The sequence below is a fragment of the Macrobrachium nipponense genome, chromosome 31, assembly GCF_015104395.2.
Source record: "Macrobrachium nipponense isolate FS-2020 chromosome 31, ASM1510439v2, whole genome shotgun sequence".
NCBI lineage: Eukaryota > Metazoa > Arthropoda > Malacostraca > Decapoda > Palaemonidae > Macrobrachium > Macrobrachium nipponense.
The window spans coordinates 6,107,734-6,130,365 of NC_061093.1; the positions used below are offsets into that span (position 1 = coordinate 6,107,734).

Here is a 22,632-nt window from a genome sequence, read left to right on the forward strand (position 1 = left end):
AGGATCACCTGTTCTGTGTATTTTCATTTGATTAATTAGTGGTTTGTGCCTTTTTTTAAAACTATGCTTTCCTTTGTCAAAATTTGGTAAATTGTCTTCATTCTTTTGGTAACGGACGTTTGCCTTTCTATACATGGAATTCGATGTATGTCGGATGAACAGTAAAACGTGACGTTTAGCACCATCTTTCTCGAGAAAAATAGTATTGTGTAACTTCTACCTATTTCCTGTAGCAGCCTAAAGTCCTTCACGCTTTATTTTCTTTTTTTCGCCACCGAATTTACGTCTTACAGTATAGATGTCGTAACAGAAGTAGCGGTGTCGGTAGCTTAACGGCTGGCCGACAGTCCCCTTGCGTCTTCGGTGGTGTTAAAAAGGATTTCTCTCTCCTCTCTCTCTCTCTCATCAGCTGCCACACGGATTTGATAACTATGGTTGCTCAGGTGTTGAAAATGGAAGACCCGGAATCCGACGACAGTACAGAAGAAACCGAAGAGGGTAAGATTTCATCTTAGTGACTATTTTACTCAATGATATACTACATTTCACCGTCTCCGTCGTTGTATGTCCTAAAGACTGCGCATTTCTTCCATTTAGCCTGACACCATTATGTTCTTGACATTTAATTATAGAAACCCTTCTCCCCCTTTTTCCTCTCTCGTCCGTTGTGAAATATGCAGTGGAAGGGAAGACTTGTTTTTGCACTGTCAAGATCTAGGTCATCTCGTCGGTACATGGCACCTGAGTGCTTATGGTTATAGTGCTATGGTAGCCGTTGTTTTCATCAGAATGCTCGAGACTCAATAAGGAAACGCTATAAACGAGGTGACTGTTCTGTAGAGCATATTAATGTTGGTGGAGGGACAGTGTTCCTTATGCCAGATGGCTTGATATTCCCAAGTTGGTATCTCATGAATAGGTGTATTTCTCAATCGCAGTGTGTGGTGAGTCTGAGCATTCCCGGTGGATAGCTAAGCTAATAGCGCCTTCGTTGCACAAGAAAATGCTGGTGTTTGTGTTTTTACTGTATTCTATGCGCGTAAAACATTTGTGTGAGAGAGAGAGAGAGAGAGAGGAGGGCGGGTATATGTTTACGGCCGTGTGTAGAATCATTGGATTGTAAGAAATGCGTTCCTGGGCAGAGAGAGAGAGCCAGAGAGCTTCAAGCGTTGGCAGTTTGGGATGGCGGCAACGATGGTGGTGGGTGAAAGTGCTTGTTGGTGTTGGCGGGTTATGGGACATGGAAGGGGTGCGTTGGGAGAGAGTGGGGAGGAAAAGTAAAGGGATATATAATATTATATCTGCCGGTCTTTTGGTGAGCTTCTCTGCTCTGCTGTCTAGTCTGTGTGTCTATTGTAATCTGCTTCTTGGCCTTCCCTCCCTCTGCCAACACGAAGATGAGTGTTGACTTATACTCTTTGAGTAAGCGCACGTCTGGCAAAGCCGTATGTCACAGTTTTATAGCTAAGGAGCCAGAGATTCATGGGGTTTGGTTTGAGAATCATCCACCTCTATATCTCCGCCGTCCCTACCCCAACCCCCTTCATAAGGGTTTGGTGTCCTCTGCTTTATATTTACCCCGTTTGTCATTCTTCTTTTAACGATGATGACTCAGATTTCGCATTCAATTAGCGAAGGCCGACATCATCATCATTGTCTTTGGACTTCACGTGACTTGAAAAACCTCCAGCTAATGTTGGAGGCTAAATAATGCCTAGACCGAGACACAATCCAACGGTTGGTTCTTTTCGCAGGCAAACATGCTGAGCATTCTCTTCGTTGTTTCACGACGCGTCTCTGCCGAGAATCACGCGATAAAAGGTATTTGTGTCGCTATGAAAGAAACGAATAAGAAGAGTTCGTGCAGTACAACATGCTGTCGAAAACCTGAGATTTCTCATATCTGGGTTGCGATAAGCACTTTAAGAAGATGCTGACGTCATGAGGGAGGCTTCATTTCTTACTCAAAGCGTAAAAAAATAAAAGTTACTGGTTGAGTTTAATCATTATATTGTTAAGCTGATGAACTGATTGCGATTTCTAGATGAATAACAAGCACTTAGCATGAGGACACTGAAAGGCTCTGCATTATTTTTTATCATAGCTAATATCACAGTTGGAAATTACCATAAGATTTTCGTTTACTGCTTTTCTGTACTTTTCTCACCAAAATCTCAGTATCAGAGATTAAGCAGACCCCAAGTAACTGACGGACATTATATATATATATATATATATATATATATATATATATATATATATATATATAATGTATTTGTGGCGATCCTACTTTAGGCAGTCCTGGTTAGAGAAAAATCTGTAAGGATACATACATGCGTTTGATTTAAGTATTCTTGCAATTCAGTGAAACATGTGTATATGTGTGTGATTACTAATATTGTAGTAATATGAGCACAAGTTTCCCGTTCTTGTGTATGCATGGGAATCTTAATGTCATGAGAACAGTTAGCATATATATTTGACTATCTTGTCACAACATTGACCAGGAATTCTCATCTATTTTGTGAGAGAAATTTTACATGGTTAATTATAAAACTATTATTTCGTTTCGTGTTTCTTGATTTGATGGTATACATTAAAGAACGTCTCTCTCCATTCCACTTTGGCCCGTAGTCTGTATACATGATATCGGGCATGTATGACCTTCCAGTATAGGAGTACAGGGCGATGTTATTACCTTCGCTTGCATGCATGAACACAGTAGCTTGTATACGTTTGATGGTGATTCTTTGCAGCGTCCCTTCGGCCCTTAGCTGCAGCCCATTCATTCCCTTTACTATACCTCCATTCATTCACTCTTTCTTTCATCTTGCTCTCTATCCACTTTAACAATTGTTTCAGGGTGCAAGTTAATGGAGGTGTTCCTCGTGTACACGTTTAAAAACCTTTTCACCCCCAGTTTCCTTTCAGCGCTGACCTCATAGGTCTAGCAGTTGGCCTTTGGCCTAGATTTGATATTCCCTCCATTCCATTCCCAGTTAAACCTGCCATGTCGTAATCGACAGAAGGGAACTGATTGCATACAAAAATAAGAGAGGGCGAGGTTTCCTCTGCGAATGCAGTGGAAGTAATTGGAAATAGAAGGAGGTGAAGACAAACAGTGAGTGTAAAACAGAAAGTGAATAATGGAAGATATAGGTCTATTGCTAAGAATGATATTGGCGATGAAGCGTCTGCATGGGTCTATTGATAATAATGATATTAACGATAAAGCATTTGGATGCTATCAAGTTAGACCCCATTGCCGGCGTCACTAATCAGGCATCCGTGTGGCCATAAAAGGACTCGGAGAAAAATTAAGTATATCTTAGTTTAACCAGACTACTGAGCAGCTCTCCTAGGGCTGGCCCGAAGGATTGTATATATTTTACGTGGCTAGGAACCAATTGATTACTCAAGCAACGGACCTCCAGATATTGTGGGATCCGAACCATCTCGAGAATGAATTTCTATCACCAGAAATAATTACTTCGATTCCTTGTTGGCAGAGCGGGGAATCGAACCTGGAACCCGGAGATCGGAAGGCGAGCACGTTACCGACTCGTCCAACGAAAAACTAAGGTGGCGCGAGCCAAGAAGAGTACAAAAACTGGTTTAGAGAGAGCGAGAGAGAAAGGAAGTTCTTCCTCGGCCAATCTTGTGATCTCTATTCAGCGGATGACTGATTGGCTGGCGTTAACTTTTTAAAATTCTTCTTATTATCTAATGTAGAATCAGGCAATCGTTGGAATGATAGATAAAACTTAATTTTTAAGTTATGTATAGTGCCTGGATATAAGCGCGTGAAACTACACAGAAACCCTGTTCCATTAAATACTAATATATATATATATGTGTGTGTGTGTGGTGTGTGTGTGTGTGTGTGTGTGTATATGTATATATATATTATATATATATATATATATATATATATATATATATATATATATATATATATATATATATGTGTGTGTGTGTGTGTGTATATATATATATATATATATATATATATATATATATATATGTGTGTGTGTGTGTGTGTGTGTGTGTGTGTGTGTGTGTGTATGTGTGTGTGTGTATAATATATATTAAATCAACAGCCATATAATGTCTTGTTAAATTTCGTGCTGTTTTACAAACTATTTTCGTCAATTTTGTGTGAGATCATGCTTCTATAGTATTATAAATTTATATATAATGTGTGTGTGTGTATAAATCTGTTGCACTCTGCAGTGTAGTGAGTGCACATGATAGAACTGATAGTAATTTGCAGTATAATTTCAAGGTTGTGCGTTAAATGTCAATTATTTAACTAATATTCGGAAAAGCTTTAAGTAGCTTTCACTTTTTTTTTTTGCCGTTTTGGATATATGACAAAGTCAATTTAAATTTCACCTTTTTCACACCATAAATTACCTTATAGAAATTTAGAAATGGTTAGAAAACGTGGTACGTTCCGACGTATTACAGCTCTCTATCTCTCTCTCTCTCTCTCTCTCTCTCTCTCTCTCTCTCTCTCTCTCTCTCTCTCTCTCTCTCGTTTAGACGGTATCTCTTTTCCACTTGATTTGTAATTTGGTTGGTCCGTAGTGTGTATCTCTCTCTCTCTCTCTCTCTCTCTCTCTCTCTCTCTCTCAATACCTGGACCTGCTATTAAATATGAAGGGGCAGAACCGTAGGATAAAATAGTATATACATAAGAGGCCATTATAAACAAAATAGAGAAATTCAACCAGTTCAAATCTCCTGGCTCGGATGGGATTCATCCAAGAAAAATTAAAGAGCTAAAAGAGGAGATAGTTGCTCACCTATATATTCTACAGAAAAAGTGCTGAACAAAGAAAGGCACCAAAAGGATGGAAACTAGGTAATATGTGCCCCCCAGTTTACAAAAAAAAAAAAAGGTCCAAGAGAAGAGCCAGATTTTACAGACCAATCTATCTAACTTTAGTCGTTTGTAAGATTTTTGAGTCCGTCATTGCAGATCAAATTGTGGATCCCATAGATAGAAACAGCGTGTTGTTGAACAGCCAACACGGTTTCAGACAAAACAGATCCTGCCTATTAAACCTCTTGGAGTTTTTTTTTTTTATAACATGCTTGGTATTTACGACAATAGTAAAGCAATAGATATATACTGTATACTCTACTTAGATTTCCAAAAGTCTTTTGACAAAGTTCCACACAAGAAACCAATGACAAAAGTTAGAGTTTTAGGAACTGTAGGAAAAATAGGAGACTGGATCGAAGACTGGCTAACTAATAGAAAAAAAAGAGTTGTAATAAATGGTGAAGAATCAGAATGGGCAGATGTGACAATCGGAGTTCCTCAGGGTTCTGTTCTTGGCGCCCCTCTTGTTTTTTTTTTTTTTTTTTTTTTTTTTTTACATCAATGACATTGACGTAGGCTCACCTAACAGGATAGCCATATTTGCAGATCACACCGAGCTATGTGTAAATGCAGCAGACCCAGATACAGTAGAAAGTTTAAGAAAAGTTCTAAAGAAAATGGGAGAGGGGTAATAAAGATGGCAAATGCCTTTTAACTTGGATAAGTGTAAAGTTTTGTGAATAGGAACAAACATCTCTCATGCCAACTATTACATTCCGTTTGGGAATGACAAATGGTGTAGAACAAGAAGAGGACCTTGGAGCCATTATTACCAAGGACTTAAAATCCACAAAACAGTGCATATAAGTTGAAAAGAAGGCACATAAACTAGAGGGATACATAAAGAAGCAGTTCAAAATACAAAAACAAGGAAACGGTGCTCCAGCTCTACACATCAATAGTTAGACCTCATCTTGAATATGCAGTACAGTTTTGGTCACCAACACTAAGAACACATAAATAGACTAGAAGGGGTGCAAGCGAGAGCCACAAAGTTAATTCCAACCATCAAGCAAATAGGTTACCAAAGACAACAAGAGAGCCTGAACATGTATGACTTAGAAACACGACGATTGCAAGGACAACCAATAGAAACATTCAAAATACTGAAAGGCATAACAAATGTAGACAGTAACCTATTTACGTTAAACGAAAACCAGACAAAAATATAATGGATGGAAACTACTCTCTCTCTCTCTCTCTCTCTCTCTCTCTCTCTCTCTCTCTCTCTCTCTCTCTCTCTCAAACTTTATCTCTTTTCCGATGAGAATTGATTTGTAATTTGGTCCGTAGTGTGTGTTTTAACTGTAAATCTCTCTCTCTCTCTCTCTCTCTCTCTCTCTCTCTCTCTCTCTCTCTCTCTTTTAGACGTTATTCTTTTCCACTGAGAATTGAATTATTTATTTGGTCTGTAGTGTGAATTTTACTGTAAATCTCTCTCTCTCTCTCTCTCTCTCTCTCTCTCTCTCTCTCTCTCTCTCTCTCTCTCTCTCTCGTCTCTCTTTTAGACGTTATTCTTTTCCACTGAGAATTGAATTATTTATTTGGTCTGTAGTGTGTATTTTACTGTAAATCTCTCTCAGTCGCTCTCTCCCCCCTCTCTCTCTCTCCATACTGTAAATCTCTCTCTCTCTCTCTCTCTCTCTCTCTCTCTCTCTCTCTCATCAGGACTTGACGACGAGATATGAAGTGACATGTGATGTGATGATAATCTCTCGAAATAGAACGACGAGGCCATTTGCCCATAACTAAAGGGAATTCCCCAGCGCCATCATTAAGAGGAAAATAATGTATCCAATGCCGTCTAGACCGAGAAGTCTCTCGATTATTAAAACCTCTGTGTGTCCTTGGTGTCATTGGTCTAGACGTGAGACAATCCGTCGGACTAGGCGCATACGTTCGAAAGGCTGGCAGTGCCTTACTTGAGGAACGGAGCCTCGGTTTTATTTATTTATTTATTTATATATAGTTAACTATCACTTTTCCGTCAGGGATCCTGATATAGAGTTTAGTTTTATTTGCCTTCACTGTCTAGGTACCGCATATAGTACGTATTACCACGGTCTAGGTATATATGCCTAGGCCGTGCATATTACTTTGTATTTCAGTAGTTTAAATTTATTAATTATAATGCATACATTTTGCCTGCATTTTCCAACGCTTTTTGATCTGTGTTTTATTTGAACCTTCTACCGCTGTGAAGCGTAGCTACTTTTATTAGTCATCGCATAGCGCACCGACAGGCATTTTTAGAATCAATATGGTCTACTTTTTGGAACCGAACGTGATGTCTACAACTTACTCCTCTTTTGCTGTCGTCTATTGACATTTTGATTTGATTTGGTGAAGAGCAAATCCGTTTGCAAATTACATTCTCTAGCAACGCGAGTTTTACTCCAAGTGTTTCCACTCAGCACATTTGACCTTTTCAGCTGGCGAATGTAATTCCGTTCACCAATAAAGGAAGGCATCATGATCACTGATATTATTGTGATTCGATGCTCTGTTTAGAGTTGTCTTTATTACCTGTAACTTTGATCATTTCTTCGATGGACCACCGACTTTTGTAGTACAATATGACCAGTGTGGGAGTACAAGTTCCTCCCAAGTGCCACCAGTTTAATTGTTAACAAAAAATTCATTTCGGCAAGGGAAGGGGAAGAAAATACGTACATAGATATGAATATATATATATATATATATATATATATATATATATATATATATATATATATGTAATATATATATATATATATATATTAATATATATGTGTGTGTGTGTGTGTGTGTGTGTGTGTGTGTGTGTGTGTGTGTGTGTGTGTGTGTGTGTGTGTGTGTATTGTAAATAAATTCTTCTGTTAAAACAGGATACGTCTCAAATATAAAAGGCCCATTAAAACACTGGTTAAAGCTTATCAAGTACTTGACAAGTGCGGAAGTTAGTCCACCGAAATATAGTCCTTAGCTTTAAACCAAAGTGTTTTAATGGCCTTTTATACTGGATTATATATATATATATATATATATATATATATATATATATATATATATATATATATATATATATATGGGAACACGAAGACAGTTTGTGTCTGTACTGCTGAAGTTATGCAGTTTCCATACTACCGACCGAGTATTACCTAACTAGGCTGTCAACAGTATCAAAGTTCTTTATCAACCCTAATCGGTTATCTCAAGTCACACCTTAGAGGCGTCATACAAAACCATCTACATGTAAGTGAAAGGAACAGAGGAGAAGCAATCAGGGCTTTGTATTTGTATATTGAATTTGCAATTTCTAAAAAGAAATCTCGCAGCACTGAAGCAATGACAGCATGAGATCCAATCAGGCTTCAGCGGCAGCTAACATCGTAGTGTCGCCATGAAGTACTACGTTCCTACTCTCCAGTAGTGAGAGCAAGAAGGATATATATGATAATGTTTGAACTCTCCATTTGGAATGAGACGTACGAGGTTAAGGCTTTTTTTTTTTTTTTTTTTTTTTTTTTTTTAAAAAAAAAGGGAAAAAAAAAAAACAAAAAAAACAAAACTTTCGAAGGAATCACTGTCATTCGAATCCAATACCTGCCCTTTCCTCTGAACTGATAATATATCGTAGGGAGGAATGCCTAGCGAAGACGTCGCTGAGCCAACGAGACAAAATTGGCCAATAATCCTTATTGCCTCCCATGATTTGCCCCACCACTCTTCGGCAGTGAAAGTATTTCCCATTTTAGTCCCATGGGGCTGGTAAGGAAGATATGCTAAGGACGTAACAAAACGATGAATAATGATTGCATACGGGAATAATGAAAAGCAAATAGAAGTGGAATAAAAAAGGAAATAGGCTGAATATGGCGCTTTTATCATAGACACATCCCAACTCAAATTGGGCTTTATCCGGGTTATCCCAATGGTATCTCAGCTATTGGTCAGAATCCTAGCATCAGGTAGCAGATTTGAAGCTATCTATTTGACTACTAGAACTTTCAATGAAGTTGCTATTTCAAAAAGCCGACAAGTGGACGATAGAAGCCCGGCTGCGCATTCATCCACTCATGTAGAACGCTCTGTAGATAAGTCAGTGATGTTCCACAAGAAAATATCTGTGCAGCGTTGGAGTAATTATAATTGTAATTTAATTGAAATGTAATTAATAAGAGAATTTCATGTAATTGAATTGAAAGTGAAGTTATAGTGAGTCATTGTAATTTAATTGATTACAGGATGAGGATATAATTTGTAATTTAATTGTAATGATAAAATTCAAGTGGTAAGGATCGGGCTCCATTAGGAGTGATGAGTTGCTTTCTCCATGCTATAGTCAGGTAACCAGAACTCAAGGTCATAGTCCAAGTGTTTCCTAACTGGTGCTAAGAAATACTCTTTTAATATGACTTTTGCTCTTCTTTTGTCGCTTACACTTCTAGAAATAAATTATGTGTAACCCCATGATCTCGATTTGCTCGCTACCTCAGTACACTGTGTTCTGTGCCAAAGAGTAGTGTTTACTCTCTCACCGAAATCAGTTATAATTGTAACTGTAACTGTAATTGAATTTGTTAAGTCATTGTAATTGTAATGTAATTGGTATTTCCAAATTAGTTGTAATTGTAATTTTTTGAAATTAATTGTAATTGTAATTAATTTCTTCAAGTGTAATTACTCCAGCCCTGGTTGTGCCCAGGACTTTTCATCATAATGATAAGTGGTTGACAGCAACATGGAAAACTTATTTCAGTCTTAATTTGCTGATGTCCTCGCTTGTCGGCAATATCACTATCAAGGGAACTTGAAGCAATATATTGATGACGTAGATAATGAAATTTATTCTTATGGGCACAGAAACAGGAGAGTCCTATATGGGGACAAATTTGGGCACACACACTTTGGTAAGAGATTGGTCAATTTTGACCTTTGCTCATCATCTTCACCCAGACAGAAACGCTATTACGATCAAGCCTCAAGTCTTACTGACAAAACCCTAGCGAACTTTAATGAATGGTAGTCATGCATACTGAGAACGTTTCCAAAGAAAAAAAAGATAGTACCATGTGAACGTTGATTAGATTAATCTCAACTCCATTTGTCGCTTTGCTTTCAATTCGAAAGAGACTGAGAGTTTCCAGCCCTGTGATTGGCTTATCAACAGCCAGTCAGGAGCGTCGTAGGGGACTGGCCAAGACATCAAATGCGCGGCTGATGTGAATCTACTTTAGCATAGTAATTTGCTTCGGTATCATCGGTAGCAATTAATTTAGTCTCACAATAAATCATTATTAATAGATTGCTTTAAAAAAAGAAAACAATGAAATCAACCAATTCAGCATCAATAAAACTGATGACAAATGTTGAATATTGCCAAAAAATGAGTCAAATAATTTTAATTTAAAAAATATTTGAAAAATGAATCGGGTTATAAAGATAAAGAATGAAATCTGTATCGAAATTAGAACATCCATTTTTCCCAACGCAAAATTCATGTTAAATATTCCTAAGCCAAAATCTCAATCACAATGAGTCTGATGATGATGAATCTAAAAATAGCGCCTCGGTGGCGTGGTTGGTATGGTGTTTGCGTTCCACCTCGGTGGTCGCGGGTTCGATTCTCGGCCATTCCATTGAGGAGTGAGAGATGTGTATTTCTGGTGATACAAGTTCACTCTCGACGTGGTTCGGAAGTCACGTAAAGCCGTTGGTCCCGTTGCTGAATAACCACTGGTTCCATGCAACGTAAAAGCACTATACAAACAAAAAAACAAACAAATAAAAATAAAAAAGGTACCGGAAATGTTGCCACCTAATAGGGCGAAAGGTTTTGGGATAAAAGTCGCCATCACCAGACTATCTTTTCCCCCAAAGATTGCTAACCAAAAAACAATCGACCAATTATTACATGTACCCAGTCCACTGCTCAGCTCACAGGAAGCCGAGCGGGTTTTTGAAAAGTTCGTCCATCCGCCGTCCTCACACACTTGCTTGTTAGACGAGTGTTTAAGCCCGCATAAATATATATATATACATATATATATATATAATATATATATATATATATATATATATATATATATAGCTCTGTTACATCAGAATTCCATCTAATAAAAGGAGCCCTTAAAAACGCCAAAATATAGAAAGTAGGTACTACATTTCAGTAATCTCTGAAACATAGTACTTACTTTCTATATTTCGGCGTTTTTATGGGCTCCTTTTATTATAATTATTATTATATATATATATATTTCATTAGTTATAAATGAAATCCTTCATATCCTAATTCGCTCTACCTCAGAATTGATATATTGCCATATATGTTAACCGAATGGGAATTTTTCTAGTTAATAAAAAATTCGTCTTCTCGTGGATTCGAACCAGTGCACAGAGGAGAAATCAGGGCTTTAGTGGCGTCTTTACCGACGTTCCTTGTAGATTACTTGTTGGCAGAGTCGGTAACTTCACTGAAGTCCTGATTTCTCTTCTGTGCGCTGGTTCGAATCCACGAGAAGACGAATTTGTTTTCAACTGAGAACATTCCAATTCGGTTAACATATATGACAATATATTAATTTCGAGGTAGACCAACTGGATATTAAAGAACATTTGTAGCATAATGCATGTATAGGTGTGTTGTGTATATATATAAATATATATATATATATATATATATATATATATATATATATATATATAAAATAAAAGGAGCCCATAAAAACGCCAAGATATTTAGAAAGAAAGTACTATGTTTTTCAGAGACTGCTTGAAATATAGTACTTTTCTATATTTTGGCGTTTTTATGGGCTCCTTTTATTAGATGGAACAATTCTTATGTAACAGAACATTTTTACCAGTCATATATATATATATATATATATATATATATATAACTATATATATATATATATTAGGATATTATGCGGGCTCTAACACTCTTCTAACAGGCAAGTGTGTGATAACGGTGGATGGATGAACTTTTTAAAAACCCGCTGGGCCTCCTATCAACGCCATCTTGAATTAAGATGGCGTTGCTCCTATGAGGTGAGCAGTGGACTGGGTACTTGTAATAATTGGTCGATTGTTTTGGTTAGCAATCTTTGGGGGAGAAGATTGTCTGGTGATAGCGACTTTATCCCCAAAGCTTTCGCCCTATTCTTCTTCTTCTTCTTCTTTGCCTTCAGCTTTTCCCATTTCTATATGGGGTCGCTGTTTCTATACTCTGTTTTTTTTCCATCTGTCCATCCGCCTGTGGTGGTCGAGCATGGTAACACTGCGTCCCGGGCTTAAGTAGTTACGCTATGTGTAAGTTTTAGGTAAATAAAAGGATATCTGGGGGTACATTTGCAACTGAAATGTGTTTTAATAATTTACTGTATGCTAATTACACCGTTAATATTCGAAATAGGATATTATTTAAAGCCCGGGATGCAGTGTTACCATGCGCAAACACCACAGGCGGGTGGACAGATGAAAAAAAAAAAACAGAGTATAGTCAGCCTTCTTCTCCATCTTCCTCTGTCCTGTACATCCTATTCTCTTAGACCCTTTTCCTTCATGGCTTTCAGTAATTTATCTTTCCACCTGAACTTTGGCCTTCCTTCCCCTCCCTCTCCTGTCCTCCACCTCCATTGTTCATAACCCTCTTACATACGTGTTCATCTTCTCTCCTCATGACATGACCAAACCATCTGAGTCTTCTTTCCTGAGCTTTTTTTGAAACCTCCAATACTCTGACTGTCTCTCTGATCAATTCATTCCGGATCTTATCTCTTTCACCCTATTAAGTGGCAATATTTCCGGTACCTTTTTCATTGTTAGATTTATCATCAGACTCATTGTGTTTGAGATTTTGGTTGAGGAATATGTTCATATGAATTTTGCGTTGGGAAAAAATGGATGTTTTAATTTAGATACAAAATTTCATTCTTTATCTTTATGATTGATTCATTTTTCCAATAACTTTAATTAAAATAATTTGACTCATTTTTTGGCAATATTCAACATTTGTCATCAGTTTTATTGATGCTGAATTGGTTGATTTCACTGTTTTCTTCTATTAAAGCAATCTATTAATAATGATTTATTATGAGACTAAATTAATTGCTACTGATGATGCCGAAGCAAATTACTAAGCTAAAGTAGATTCACATCAACCGTGCATTTGATGTCTAGGCCAGTCCCTTACCGCTCCTGATTGGCTGTTGATAAGCCAATCACAGGGCTGGAAACTCTCAGTCTCTCTCGAGAGTTCACATGGGTAGGATCTATGTTCCACGTCTCCTGAAGGATACGTCTTTCAAAGTATCCCTGAGGATAGGTGGAACATACATCCTGCCTATGTGAACTCTCGAGAGAGACTGATGGGAGTTTCCAGCACCGTGATTGGCTTATCAACAGCCAATCAGGAGCGTCGTAAAGGACTGGCCTAGGCATCAAATGTACTGTTGATGTGAATCTACTATAGTTATTTGGGGCTGTTGTTTTTGTAATGCAAAAGTTTTTGACTCAGTGGATTCGGCAGTAGGCACTTTTACCTGTTGCAGAATGATCTCACTTGACTGCGCTGAGCGCAGCTGTTACAAAAACCAGGTATATATTTGTTCTGTGTCGCTTTCCTTGCAGCGAACGAATCCGGATTACGCTGGGCTCCTTGAGAGTCGTAAAGGGAGGATCACTTTCGAACATCTCCACTCAATAATACTCTGTTAACTGGACAATTCTTTGGGTGAAGATCTGAGTCGTATGCCCCGTACTACCTTCACTGTGACCCTACACAGTCGACTAATCATGGGGTACTTGATTCACTGCTCAGGTCAAAAGGCGCATTTCAGGAAATGGGTACACAGAGTGCCTGGATATATAATATATATATATATATATATATTATATATATTATATATTATATATATATAATATCGTATAACTGAATCACGAACGTTTGAACGTGATAAATACATAAATAAAGGTATAAGCCACGAAGGAAAGATAAACAATGGAGTAGCTACAAGATCTTTCGACTCAACGTCTTTTACTTAGCTGGGACGTTGAGTCGAAAGATCTTGTAGCAACTCCGTTGTTTATCTTTCCTTCGTGGCTTATACCTTTATATATATATATATATATATATATATATATATCTATATATATATAGATATATATATATATATATATATATGTATATATATATATGTATATATATATATATATATTTGGTAACGTACTTGAGTAGATGTTTAATGCTTCTAAATGGTTCTAGAACATAACAGTTTCTATTTTAATTCTTAGTATCTTTTAAAGTCATTTGAAAATTGAGTGGACACCAATGATTTTTTTTCTTTTATCCCATCTTCCACCCCTGACAAAGCCTCACCATCCCCAAATTGCAGAGAGATTTGTCTCTAAGAAAACTGAAACAGCAGATTTGATCACAGTTCACATTTCAAAGGTTTTGAAATCGGCCGGAGATATGGACAAAAAAATAATAAATAAAAAAAGCCTGACCAAAATAATCAATAACTTGAGATTCTGTCCTGGAAGGTGACATCCTTGCGAACTGCAATGGAAATTCCTCGCTGGAAGTTGCGATGAGGAGGACCATTTTGAGAGTAAAAAAGAGACTGGATGCGTCGTCCTGGAAATGACCTGACGCGCAGAGACGCCGCAGACAGACCACCTCGAGTTACGAGCTGCTCTAGGAGCAAGAGCCCGTGCTGGCATAAGGCCAGCTCAATCTAAAACAACGACCACCTCAAATGCATAGGAGACTGTTCAACAGTGTTTTGCCTCCGTAGGGGGTTAGTGCGTTAGTGCCGTCAGTGGACCTCATGCGGTGCACTGTAGGCATTACTTGAGGTTCTTTACAGCGGGCCTTCGGCCCCTAGCTGCAGCAACCACTTTCGTTCCTTTTACTGTACCTCTTTTCGTATTCTCTTTCTTCCATCTTACTTTCCACCCTCTCCTAACACTTGATTCATAGTGCAACTGCTTCGAGGTTTTCCTCCTGTTACACCTTTCAAACCTTTCACTGTCAATTTCCGTTTCGGCGCTGAATGGCCTCATAGGTCCCAGTGCTTGGCCTTTGGCCTAAATTCCATATTCAATTCAACAAACCTTTTTGTTTTTGGCTGATGTGACTGGAATGTGCCTCTCGTCCAGATGTTGACAAATGCTTTTATGATGACGTCACTATTCCCAAGCCCTGCTTCAAGGAGGAGCGAGACACACCGTCGATGGTCACCCATTCAAGTATTGAACAGACCCAATTTTGCTCGCCTTACCTGATCGGTAGAGGACCAATGGTTATAGTGGGAGTATGTTCCTCGTTGAAAGAGTCGGTAACGTGCTCGACTACCGATCTCGGGGAATTTATTAGTGGTATTAGAAATCCATTTCTTGATGTGGTTCGGATCCCACAATAAGCTGTAGGTCCCGTTGCCAGGTAACCAACTGGTTCCTAGCCACGTAAAAATATCTAATCCTTCGGGCCAGCAGCCCTAGGAGAGCTGTTCATCAGCTCAGTGGTCTGGTCAAACTAAGATATATACTTTACTTTTACACAATGGGAATCATTCGAGTGATCAGTTTTCTATTGATGCTTGTTCGGAAAGAGATGCTTCTATTTAAATCGAGTCATTTGAGAAAAAAATGGCGTATTTATATATACATCTTTTTGATGCTTTTAAAAACGAATTATTTTTGGGTTGTTTTCTTTGATGTCCCGAGGCACTTGAACGAGATGAAAGTGACGAGAGGAATTTTTTTAGAATTAATTGTGCCTAGGAAGGGGGGGGGGGGGGGGGGGGGAAGGGGGGGGGGGGGGGTTCGCACTTATTGAGGAAGGTCACATTTATATCAGGTTTTGTTTACTTTGGTAAATGAATATAAAGATTTGTAATTGGTTCGTCTGCTCAACTTTATCTACAATTTTACGATATAAGTATATTTCTAGTTGTCGCTATTTTGGTCACCTCAAAGAAATAAGAATATATATATATATATATATATATATATATATATATATATATATATATATATATATATATTATATAATAAAAGGAGCCGATAAAAACCCCAGATATAGAAAGTAAGTACTATATTTTCATTACCTACTTGAAGAAAGGGACAGCAGTCTCTAAAATATAGTATTTACTACTTTCTACGTTTTGGCGTTTTTATGGGCTCCCCTTACTAGATGGAATTCTGTTGTAACAGAACGTTTTATCAGTCATATATATATAATATAATATATATATATATATATATATATATTTTTTATATAATATATATATATATATATTTGAACTTAAACAAAAATCAGCATGATGGCCCTTTTTATTATTCCATGAATATTTAATAATCTAATGATAATAATATTAATGTTAATAATAATAATAATAAAAAATTTATTTTTGGTCTATCACAGTCCTCCAATCCGACTGGGTGGGTTTTATAGTGTGGGGGGTGGGGGGGGGGGGGGGTGTGGTTTCTGGTTTGCATCCTGCCTCCTTAGGAGTCCATCACTTTTCTTTTCACCTTGTGCGCTGTTTCTAGTAGCACGCCCTTCTGCGTGAGTCCTGGAGCTACTTCGGCATCTAATCTTTCCAGTTTCCTTTTCAGGGAGCTTGGGATCGTGTATTGTACTAGATAATGTTATTCCAACACTTCAGCGTCAGTGCCTTATAGAGGCAAAGAGAATATCTAGCGATATTTACGTGTTCAAATAAGTATTTGAACGAGGAGAAAATGCACAAATGACTACATGTGTGTGTGTGTGAGAGAGAGAGAGAGAGAGAGAGAGAGAGAGAGAGAGAGAAGTCATCATGACAAATTGCAATGTTTTTCCTTATGTAGCTTCCTGGCAAAGAGTCTGATTTTTTATTTTTTATTATAAACTCCTTCAAAAGATACCGATGATATTACAGTAGTGATGATAAATCGTCTTGGATGTGTTGACAGAGGATGTCAGGGAGGAGCCACCATGGTGTCTGCTCTGTGCAGATGACATAGTCTTAGTAGCCGAGAACAGGAAATAACTGGAGGGAAATCTTGAAAGATGGAGATATGCCTTGGAGAGTAGAGGTTTAAGGATAAGCAGGAAAAAGACAGAATACATGACAACCGAATTGGATGGCGACCAGCAAACAACAATTCAGCGGAGGAAACATCAACAAAAGGGTCCATAAATTCAATGACAATGAAGGGAACATGGAAGAGGAAATGAACAACCGGATTCAGTGGGGTTGGAACAACTGGAGGAAAGTGTCTGGTGTCATATGTGATAGGAAAGTCCCTATAAGATGAAAGGGCAGAGTGCACAAGGTAGTGGTCAGACCAGCAATGACATATGGATTGGAAGCAGCACCTCTAAAGAAAACAGAGGGGAGAAAGTTGGACGAAACCGAGATGAGGATGCTTAGGTGGATGAGTGGAGTAACCAAAAAGGACAGGGTTAGAAATGAACATATTAGGGGTACAGTAAAAGTCACTGAAGCATCAAAGAAAGTGCAAGAGGCAAGGTCAAGATGGTATGGCCACCTGATGAGAAGAGAAGAGGCACATTGGCAAGAAGAAGTGATGGACGTGGAGGTGGATGGAAACAAACCGAAGGAAGAGGAAGACCTAAGACCAGGTGGAGGAGAGATTGCATTAGAGATGATATGAGGGAGAAGGGAGTATGGGAGGAAATGACACAGGACAGAGGTCGATGGAAGAGACTCATTAAAAACGGCGACCCCGAATAGGGATAAAGCTGGGAAGAAGAAGAAGAAGAAGAAGATGATAAATCTAACGCCACAGCAACTGCCTCCCTGTGTCTTAGTTGGCTTAATTGGTGTTGACTGAATAATTCCCTGATTATATGACTAAAACCCTGATAATTTGATGACTGTTAGGAATCTTCACAGAGATGAAGTTGAGGTTGAAGAAGGAACCTCAATTTTCAGGTTCTCTCTGTCGCTTGACTCTCTCTGACGCTCCGTAAGGACCACAAAAGTATATCCTAGTTTAACCAGACCACTTAGCTGATTAACAGCTCTCCTAGGGCTGATCTGAAGGATTAGATATTTTTACGAGGCTAGGAACCAATTGGTTACTTAGTGACGGAACCTACAGCTTAATGTGGGATCCGAACTACATTATATCGTTATATGAATTTCTAAACACTAGAAATACATTCCTCTGATTCCGCGCTGGTAGCAGCTGGGAGCGAACTCGGGCCACCAGGCTGACAGGAGAGTATGCAACCCACTCGTCCACTGAGGAACTATGAGCGGCCTAACATTGCCCGAAATGAAGTGGTCTTGCAGTTCTTGAAAAGATTTAGTTCTTCATTGGACGAGTGGTTAACGTGCTTGCCTACCGATTCGGTGGTCTCGAGTTCGATTCCCCCACTCTGCCAACGTGGAATCATAGGAATTTGTTTCTGGTGATTAGAAATTTATTTCTCGACATGATGTGGTTCGGATCCCATAATAAGCTGTGGGTCCCCATTGCTAGGTAACCAATTGGTTCCTAGCCACGTAAAAATACCTTGTCCTTCGGGCCAGCCCTAGGAGAGTTGTTAATTAGCTCACTGGTCTGGTTAAACTAAGATATATTCAACTTTTGAACAACGGAATCATTGATCATTACTTGGGTGGGTGACCTGAAGCGTTAAGGCTAGCAACCTCATCTCTAAACCTAGGATGCGAGTGAGTGGGAATGGATTACAGTGAGACCAGCGAATTTCAAAATAATTTTGTGCATGACGATTGACTTAACAATTATGGTACTACAGTCGTTGTTTATCTTCTATCATGAATGTGAGTAGGTTTCATCTTCTGACTAATAATAATAATAATAATAATAATAATAATAATAATAATGAATGTTCTTATTCCAAGACTGACCTGTGAGCATAAAATTATGTGCAATTTAATTTTGGTTTATATTATAGATCGTTTTTCTTATACTTGACACAGATATATATATATATATATATGAATAATTATCACATCGAACCGTGTATCCATTTTATATATCAATTCAAGCTACAAATGTCCTTTAATATCTAAATTCACTTTACCTCCCAAATGATATATTTTCATATATGTACCGAAGGGGAATTTTTTAATTGATAACAATTTCGTCCCCCCATGGGATCGAACCACCGTCCAAGTGGACGGGGACGAAATCAGGACAGTCAGTGACGCTATCCAATCAGCAACGAATTGATATATATATATATATATATATATATATATATATATATATATATATATATATATATACGCAAAGGGTCGTGATTAAAATGTAGAACGTATAAGAATTTTTATTAGCCTGTCTGAGTGATTAGGAGCAGATGAATATGTTGCAGTATGTAGTACCTATTTTCTGCGTGATTGTGAATTAAGTGTAATTAAAAAACGAGAGAGAGAGAGAGAGAGAGAGAGAGAGAGAGAGAGAGAGAGAGAGAGAGAGAGAGAGTTATACACCTGTTTTTATTTTTTTATTAACAATTTCAGGTTGCGATGAGACTGGAATTGTCAGCGAAACGGTTTCTACCCTGTAAAGAGTTGTGGTAGAAAACGGAAAGAAAAGAGAGGGAAAAAAATACAATGGATAACTTGCGGGAAGAAATACCCTTCCCGACCCGGGTAGGCGATTTGGATGAGATGTGGGTGGGGGTAGGCTGTAACTAGCTGTTGCGTTGCGGAGAGAGAGAGAGAGAGAGAGAGAGAGAGAGAGAGAGAGAGAGAGAGAGAGAGAGATGACGGGGGGCCAGTGACCGAGTGATGCATCTGGTATATGGACTGGCCAGAGTCTTGGAAGTGGGTAAGAGTAATTTGCGTAATTAAGTGTTAGTACTTTAAATCTCTCATCACAACGGAAAATTAGGAACTGATTACCCCGGTAAAAGTATTGCATCGACTTAGAATTACAAAATAACTATGGGCTAACCTTTATGTAGAGCTTTGCTTTCGTTGTGCGAGTCTTGAATTGCAATATGTCCCATTTATCTTAAATGCTTGTGTTTTTTTCAGAACCTTACCATTAATCATTTATTTTATATATGCTGTAAGTGTATTTAATATGTTTTGAATACGCGACTTTTCAAGTTTTTATAGAAATAAATGTTTAGAACTGTAGCAATGTCGTGATACAATATTTTTTGGTAGTGTTCCTTGCCAAATGTCATTCCCGGGAAATTGTCCTTGAATCTATCGAGTTCGTTTGGTCAAGAACTCAATTGGAACGATTTAGAGAATATTGCGATGGATGTTCGTATTCGGTATGTGTATAACTTTTGTTACATCTTTTCTTTCAGGTGATTGTCGTTAAAATGAGTAAATGCTTGGGCATTTGCCCGTTCAAGGAAAAGAAACTTACACAAAAGAGTTTTAAGATTTGGTGCTTCGAAACTATTCGTACCCCTTGCCTGTGTATTACGACTCATTGTTTTTTTATTAGGAATAACAGGAACATTATTAGGGATTTGAAGTTATTAAAGGATTATATCAAACTGCAAAAGACCGAATGAAGACGTTATTATTAAGAAAAGAAGATTGGGTGTTCCCAGTTCCAGGATGTGGCTGTGCGCTTCGTTTCTCTATTTTGTTTTCCCACAATCCCGCTGTGTTGATCGTGACGTCATAGTGCAGTGAGAGACGTTGCCGCCATACTGGGTGCAATAGTAAAGAACTCTATTAATCGTTAGACATCGATGCTATTTCTAAATGTTGAACCCTAATTACATGACGTCCTATCACCACAAATGTATAATAAGTGAATTTAGGGGAGAAAACTTTTGGGATGGCCGCTAAGTACAAAGAATAAAGGCGAAGAGGCCCATCCCCCGAGAGAACCTCTTTTGCTTGAGATAGACGGGAAAGTGAAGAATTGTGTGTGTGCCGGTGTGGTGTTGAGTGCGCTACATCAAAGAAGTGACTCCTTAATAATGTCTGATTTTGCAGGCAATGGAGGAGAGATCCAATGGTGCTTCTCTCAAGTCAAGGGAACTCTCGACGACGACGTGAGTGAAGGTAAGTTCCCGGGTTTCGTGTTGTGCCTTTCCTTTCCTTTCCTCGTTTCTATCTGTCCTTCTTCGACTGCTGACTTCCACACTTGTTTTCCCTTTCGTCGCCCGACGAAGTCTCTCTCTGCCCTGAGCATGACTCGGCCTCCTGGGGAAGAAGAAGCCTTCCTCCTCCTCCTTCAGGGTGTTGAACTACGGTAACGGTTAGTATATTGTTGTAGGAGGAGGAGGAGTTAGGGGGCGGCCTGACTAGGCCAGCTACTAGATAGGTCCAGGTCCAATTGAAACTGGGTTACGCGAAGCTCCTCTTTTGGGGGAAAATGGGTCAAGGTCAGGCAGTTGTTGGGACGTTGCTGCAAGGGACGTGGCCTTCGTCGTCGCGCCCTTCGAGCGAGTCGTTGGTGCTGTAGGTGTCTCTCTCTTGGGTATCTAGAAGTCCAGACGACCTGACATCGCCTTCGGTAGGTCAAAATAGGCCTCGGCCGAAGGTGGTGAGGTTCCAGGTGTTGTGGTCAACATGAAGACAACTGCCTCCCCCCCAGGGTCACTGACAATCAGGATGATGGGTCAGGCATTCCCCATAGTTTTAGTGTTGCTTTGGGGTAGGTCCCCAAGGGGGGGGGGTTGGGGCAAGCCTTCGTAGCCAGGTCAAAGCATGGTATCCTAATGTAGGTTAGGAAGGAAAGGTGTGATTGTTCTTGATAAAGGTTTGGTTAATCTAAGTAATAGAGACACTGTGGATGTTTAGCGAGAAATTGCAGTTTCCTCTGGTATCTTGGTTGCTTGTTAACAATTTTAACATTAGTGTTTGGGGGTTGGCTGTAATTAACATGTAATTTACCTTTGAACTCTATCCTATGGTAAGGGAGGCCAAGGACAAGCTTTCCAAGCCAGATAGGAGCATGGTGCCTTAATTTAGGGTAATTCTATACAACAGGGGGAAAAACCAGCGACTACCAACCCTTATCACGGTGGACAGGTCTTATTCACTCGATATTTAAATGGTGAAACAAGAATACAATTAAAACTCCAAGCATAGGGTAGATTACCACGGCAGGCCAACCAGGCCACCTACAATCAATGTTTGCCACCCTCCGAAAAAGTACATTATAACGCGTCCTGACACCCGAGATGGGCATCAGTCGCGACTTGTTGTTGGTGAGAAACGGAGCTAAAGACCTCTACTCTCTTTCGAAGTAAGTATTTTCTCAGAGTTAGAAATTAAGGCCAAATTTTTAGATTTAAACAGAGGGTACTGAAATGGCGCCCACGGCAGTGGAAATCTCACCAAAACGCTTTAGAAAATTTTTACTTACAACTAAAATGTTTCGAAGATTGACGCCATCTCAATATTTACGGAGTCGCTTGTGTCAACAAACTTTCCATTTCCTGTGATAAATCCGCACACCACTTGTACCCACAGACGCTGGAGCACTTTTATCACAACAATCGAAACACGATTTCTCACCAACAACAAGCCAGGAGTAAACAGCTGTTTTGGTAGAAGATGACGAGAAGCGTGCTCTTAGCTAATTTTTAAATAAGTAGTAAAACATCAATATTTTACATATTTATGATGATTAATTTGAAAATATTCGTTATTGAAAAAGTAACTCGACTCTGACTCAAATTTAAGTAATTATTTTTCTGAATTAGAACGTTTTCTTAAGTTCTGTATTATGACGTCACGACATCTTGACTTTCGTACCTATTGTAAATAATTGCTATACTCAACTGT

At 38.7% G+C, this 22,632-nt stretch overlaps 1 protein-coding gene across 1 annotated transcript in view; it reads left to right on the plus strand.

The window, feature by feature from the left end:
• The first annotated feature begins 339 nt into the window (after nucleotides 1-339).
• The window catches only part of LOC135206609 (serine/threonine-protein phosphatase 2A 55 kDa regulatory subunit B delta isoform-like), a 165,628-nt gene continuing 143,335 nt past the window's right edge, over nucleotides 340-22,632 (plus strand). Inside the window, 2 exon segments of the mRNA XM_064237946.1 lie at nucleotides 340-498; nucleotides 20,833-20,901. Of these exon segments, the coding sequence (XP_064094016.1) occupies nucleotides 432-498; nucleotides 20,833-20,901 (136 nt within the window). The 5' untranslated portion in view covers nucleotides 340-431.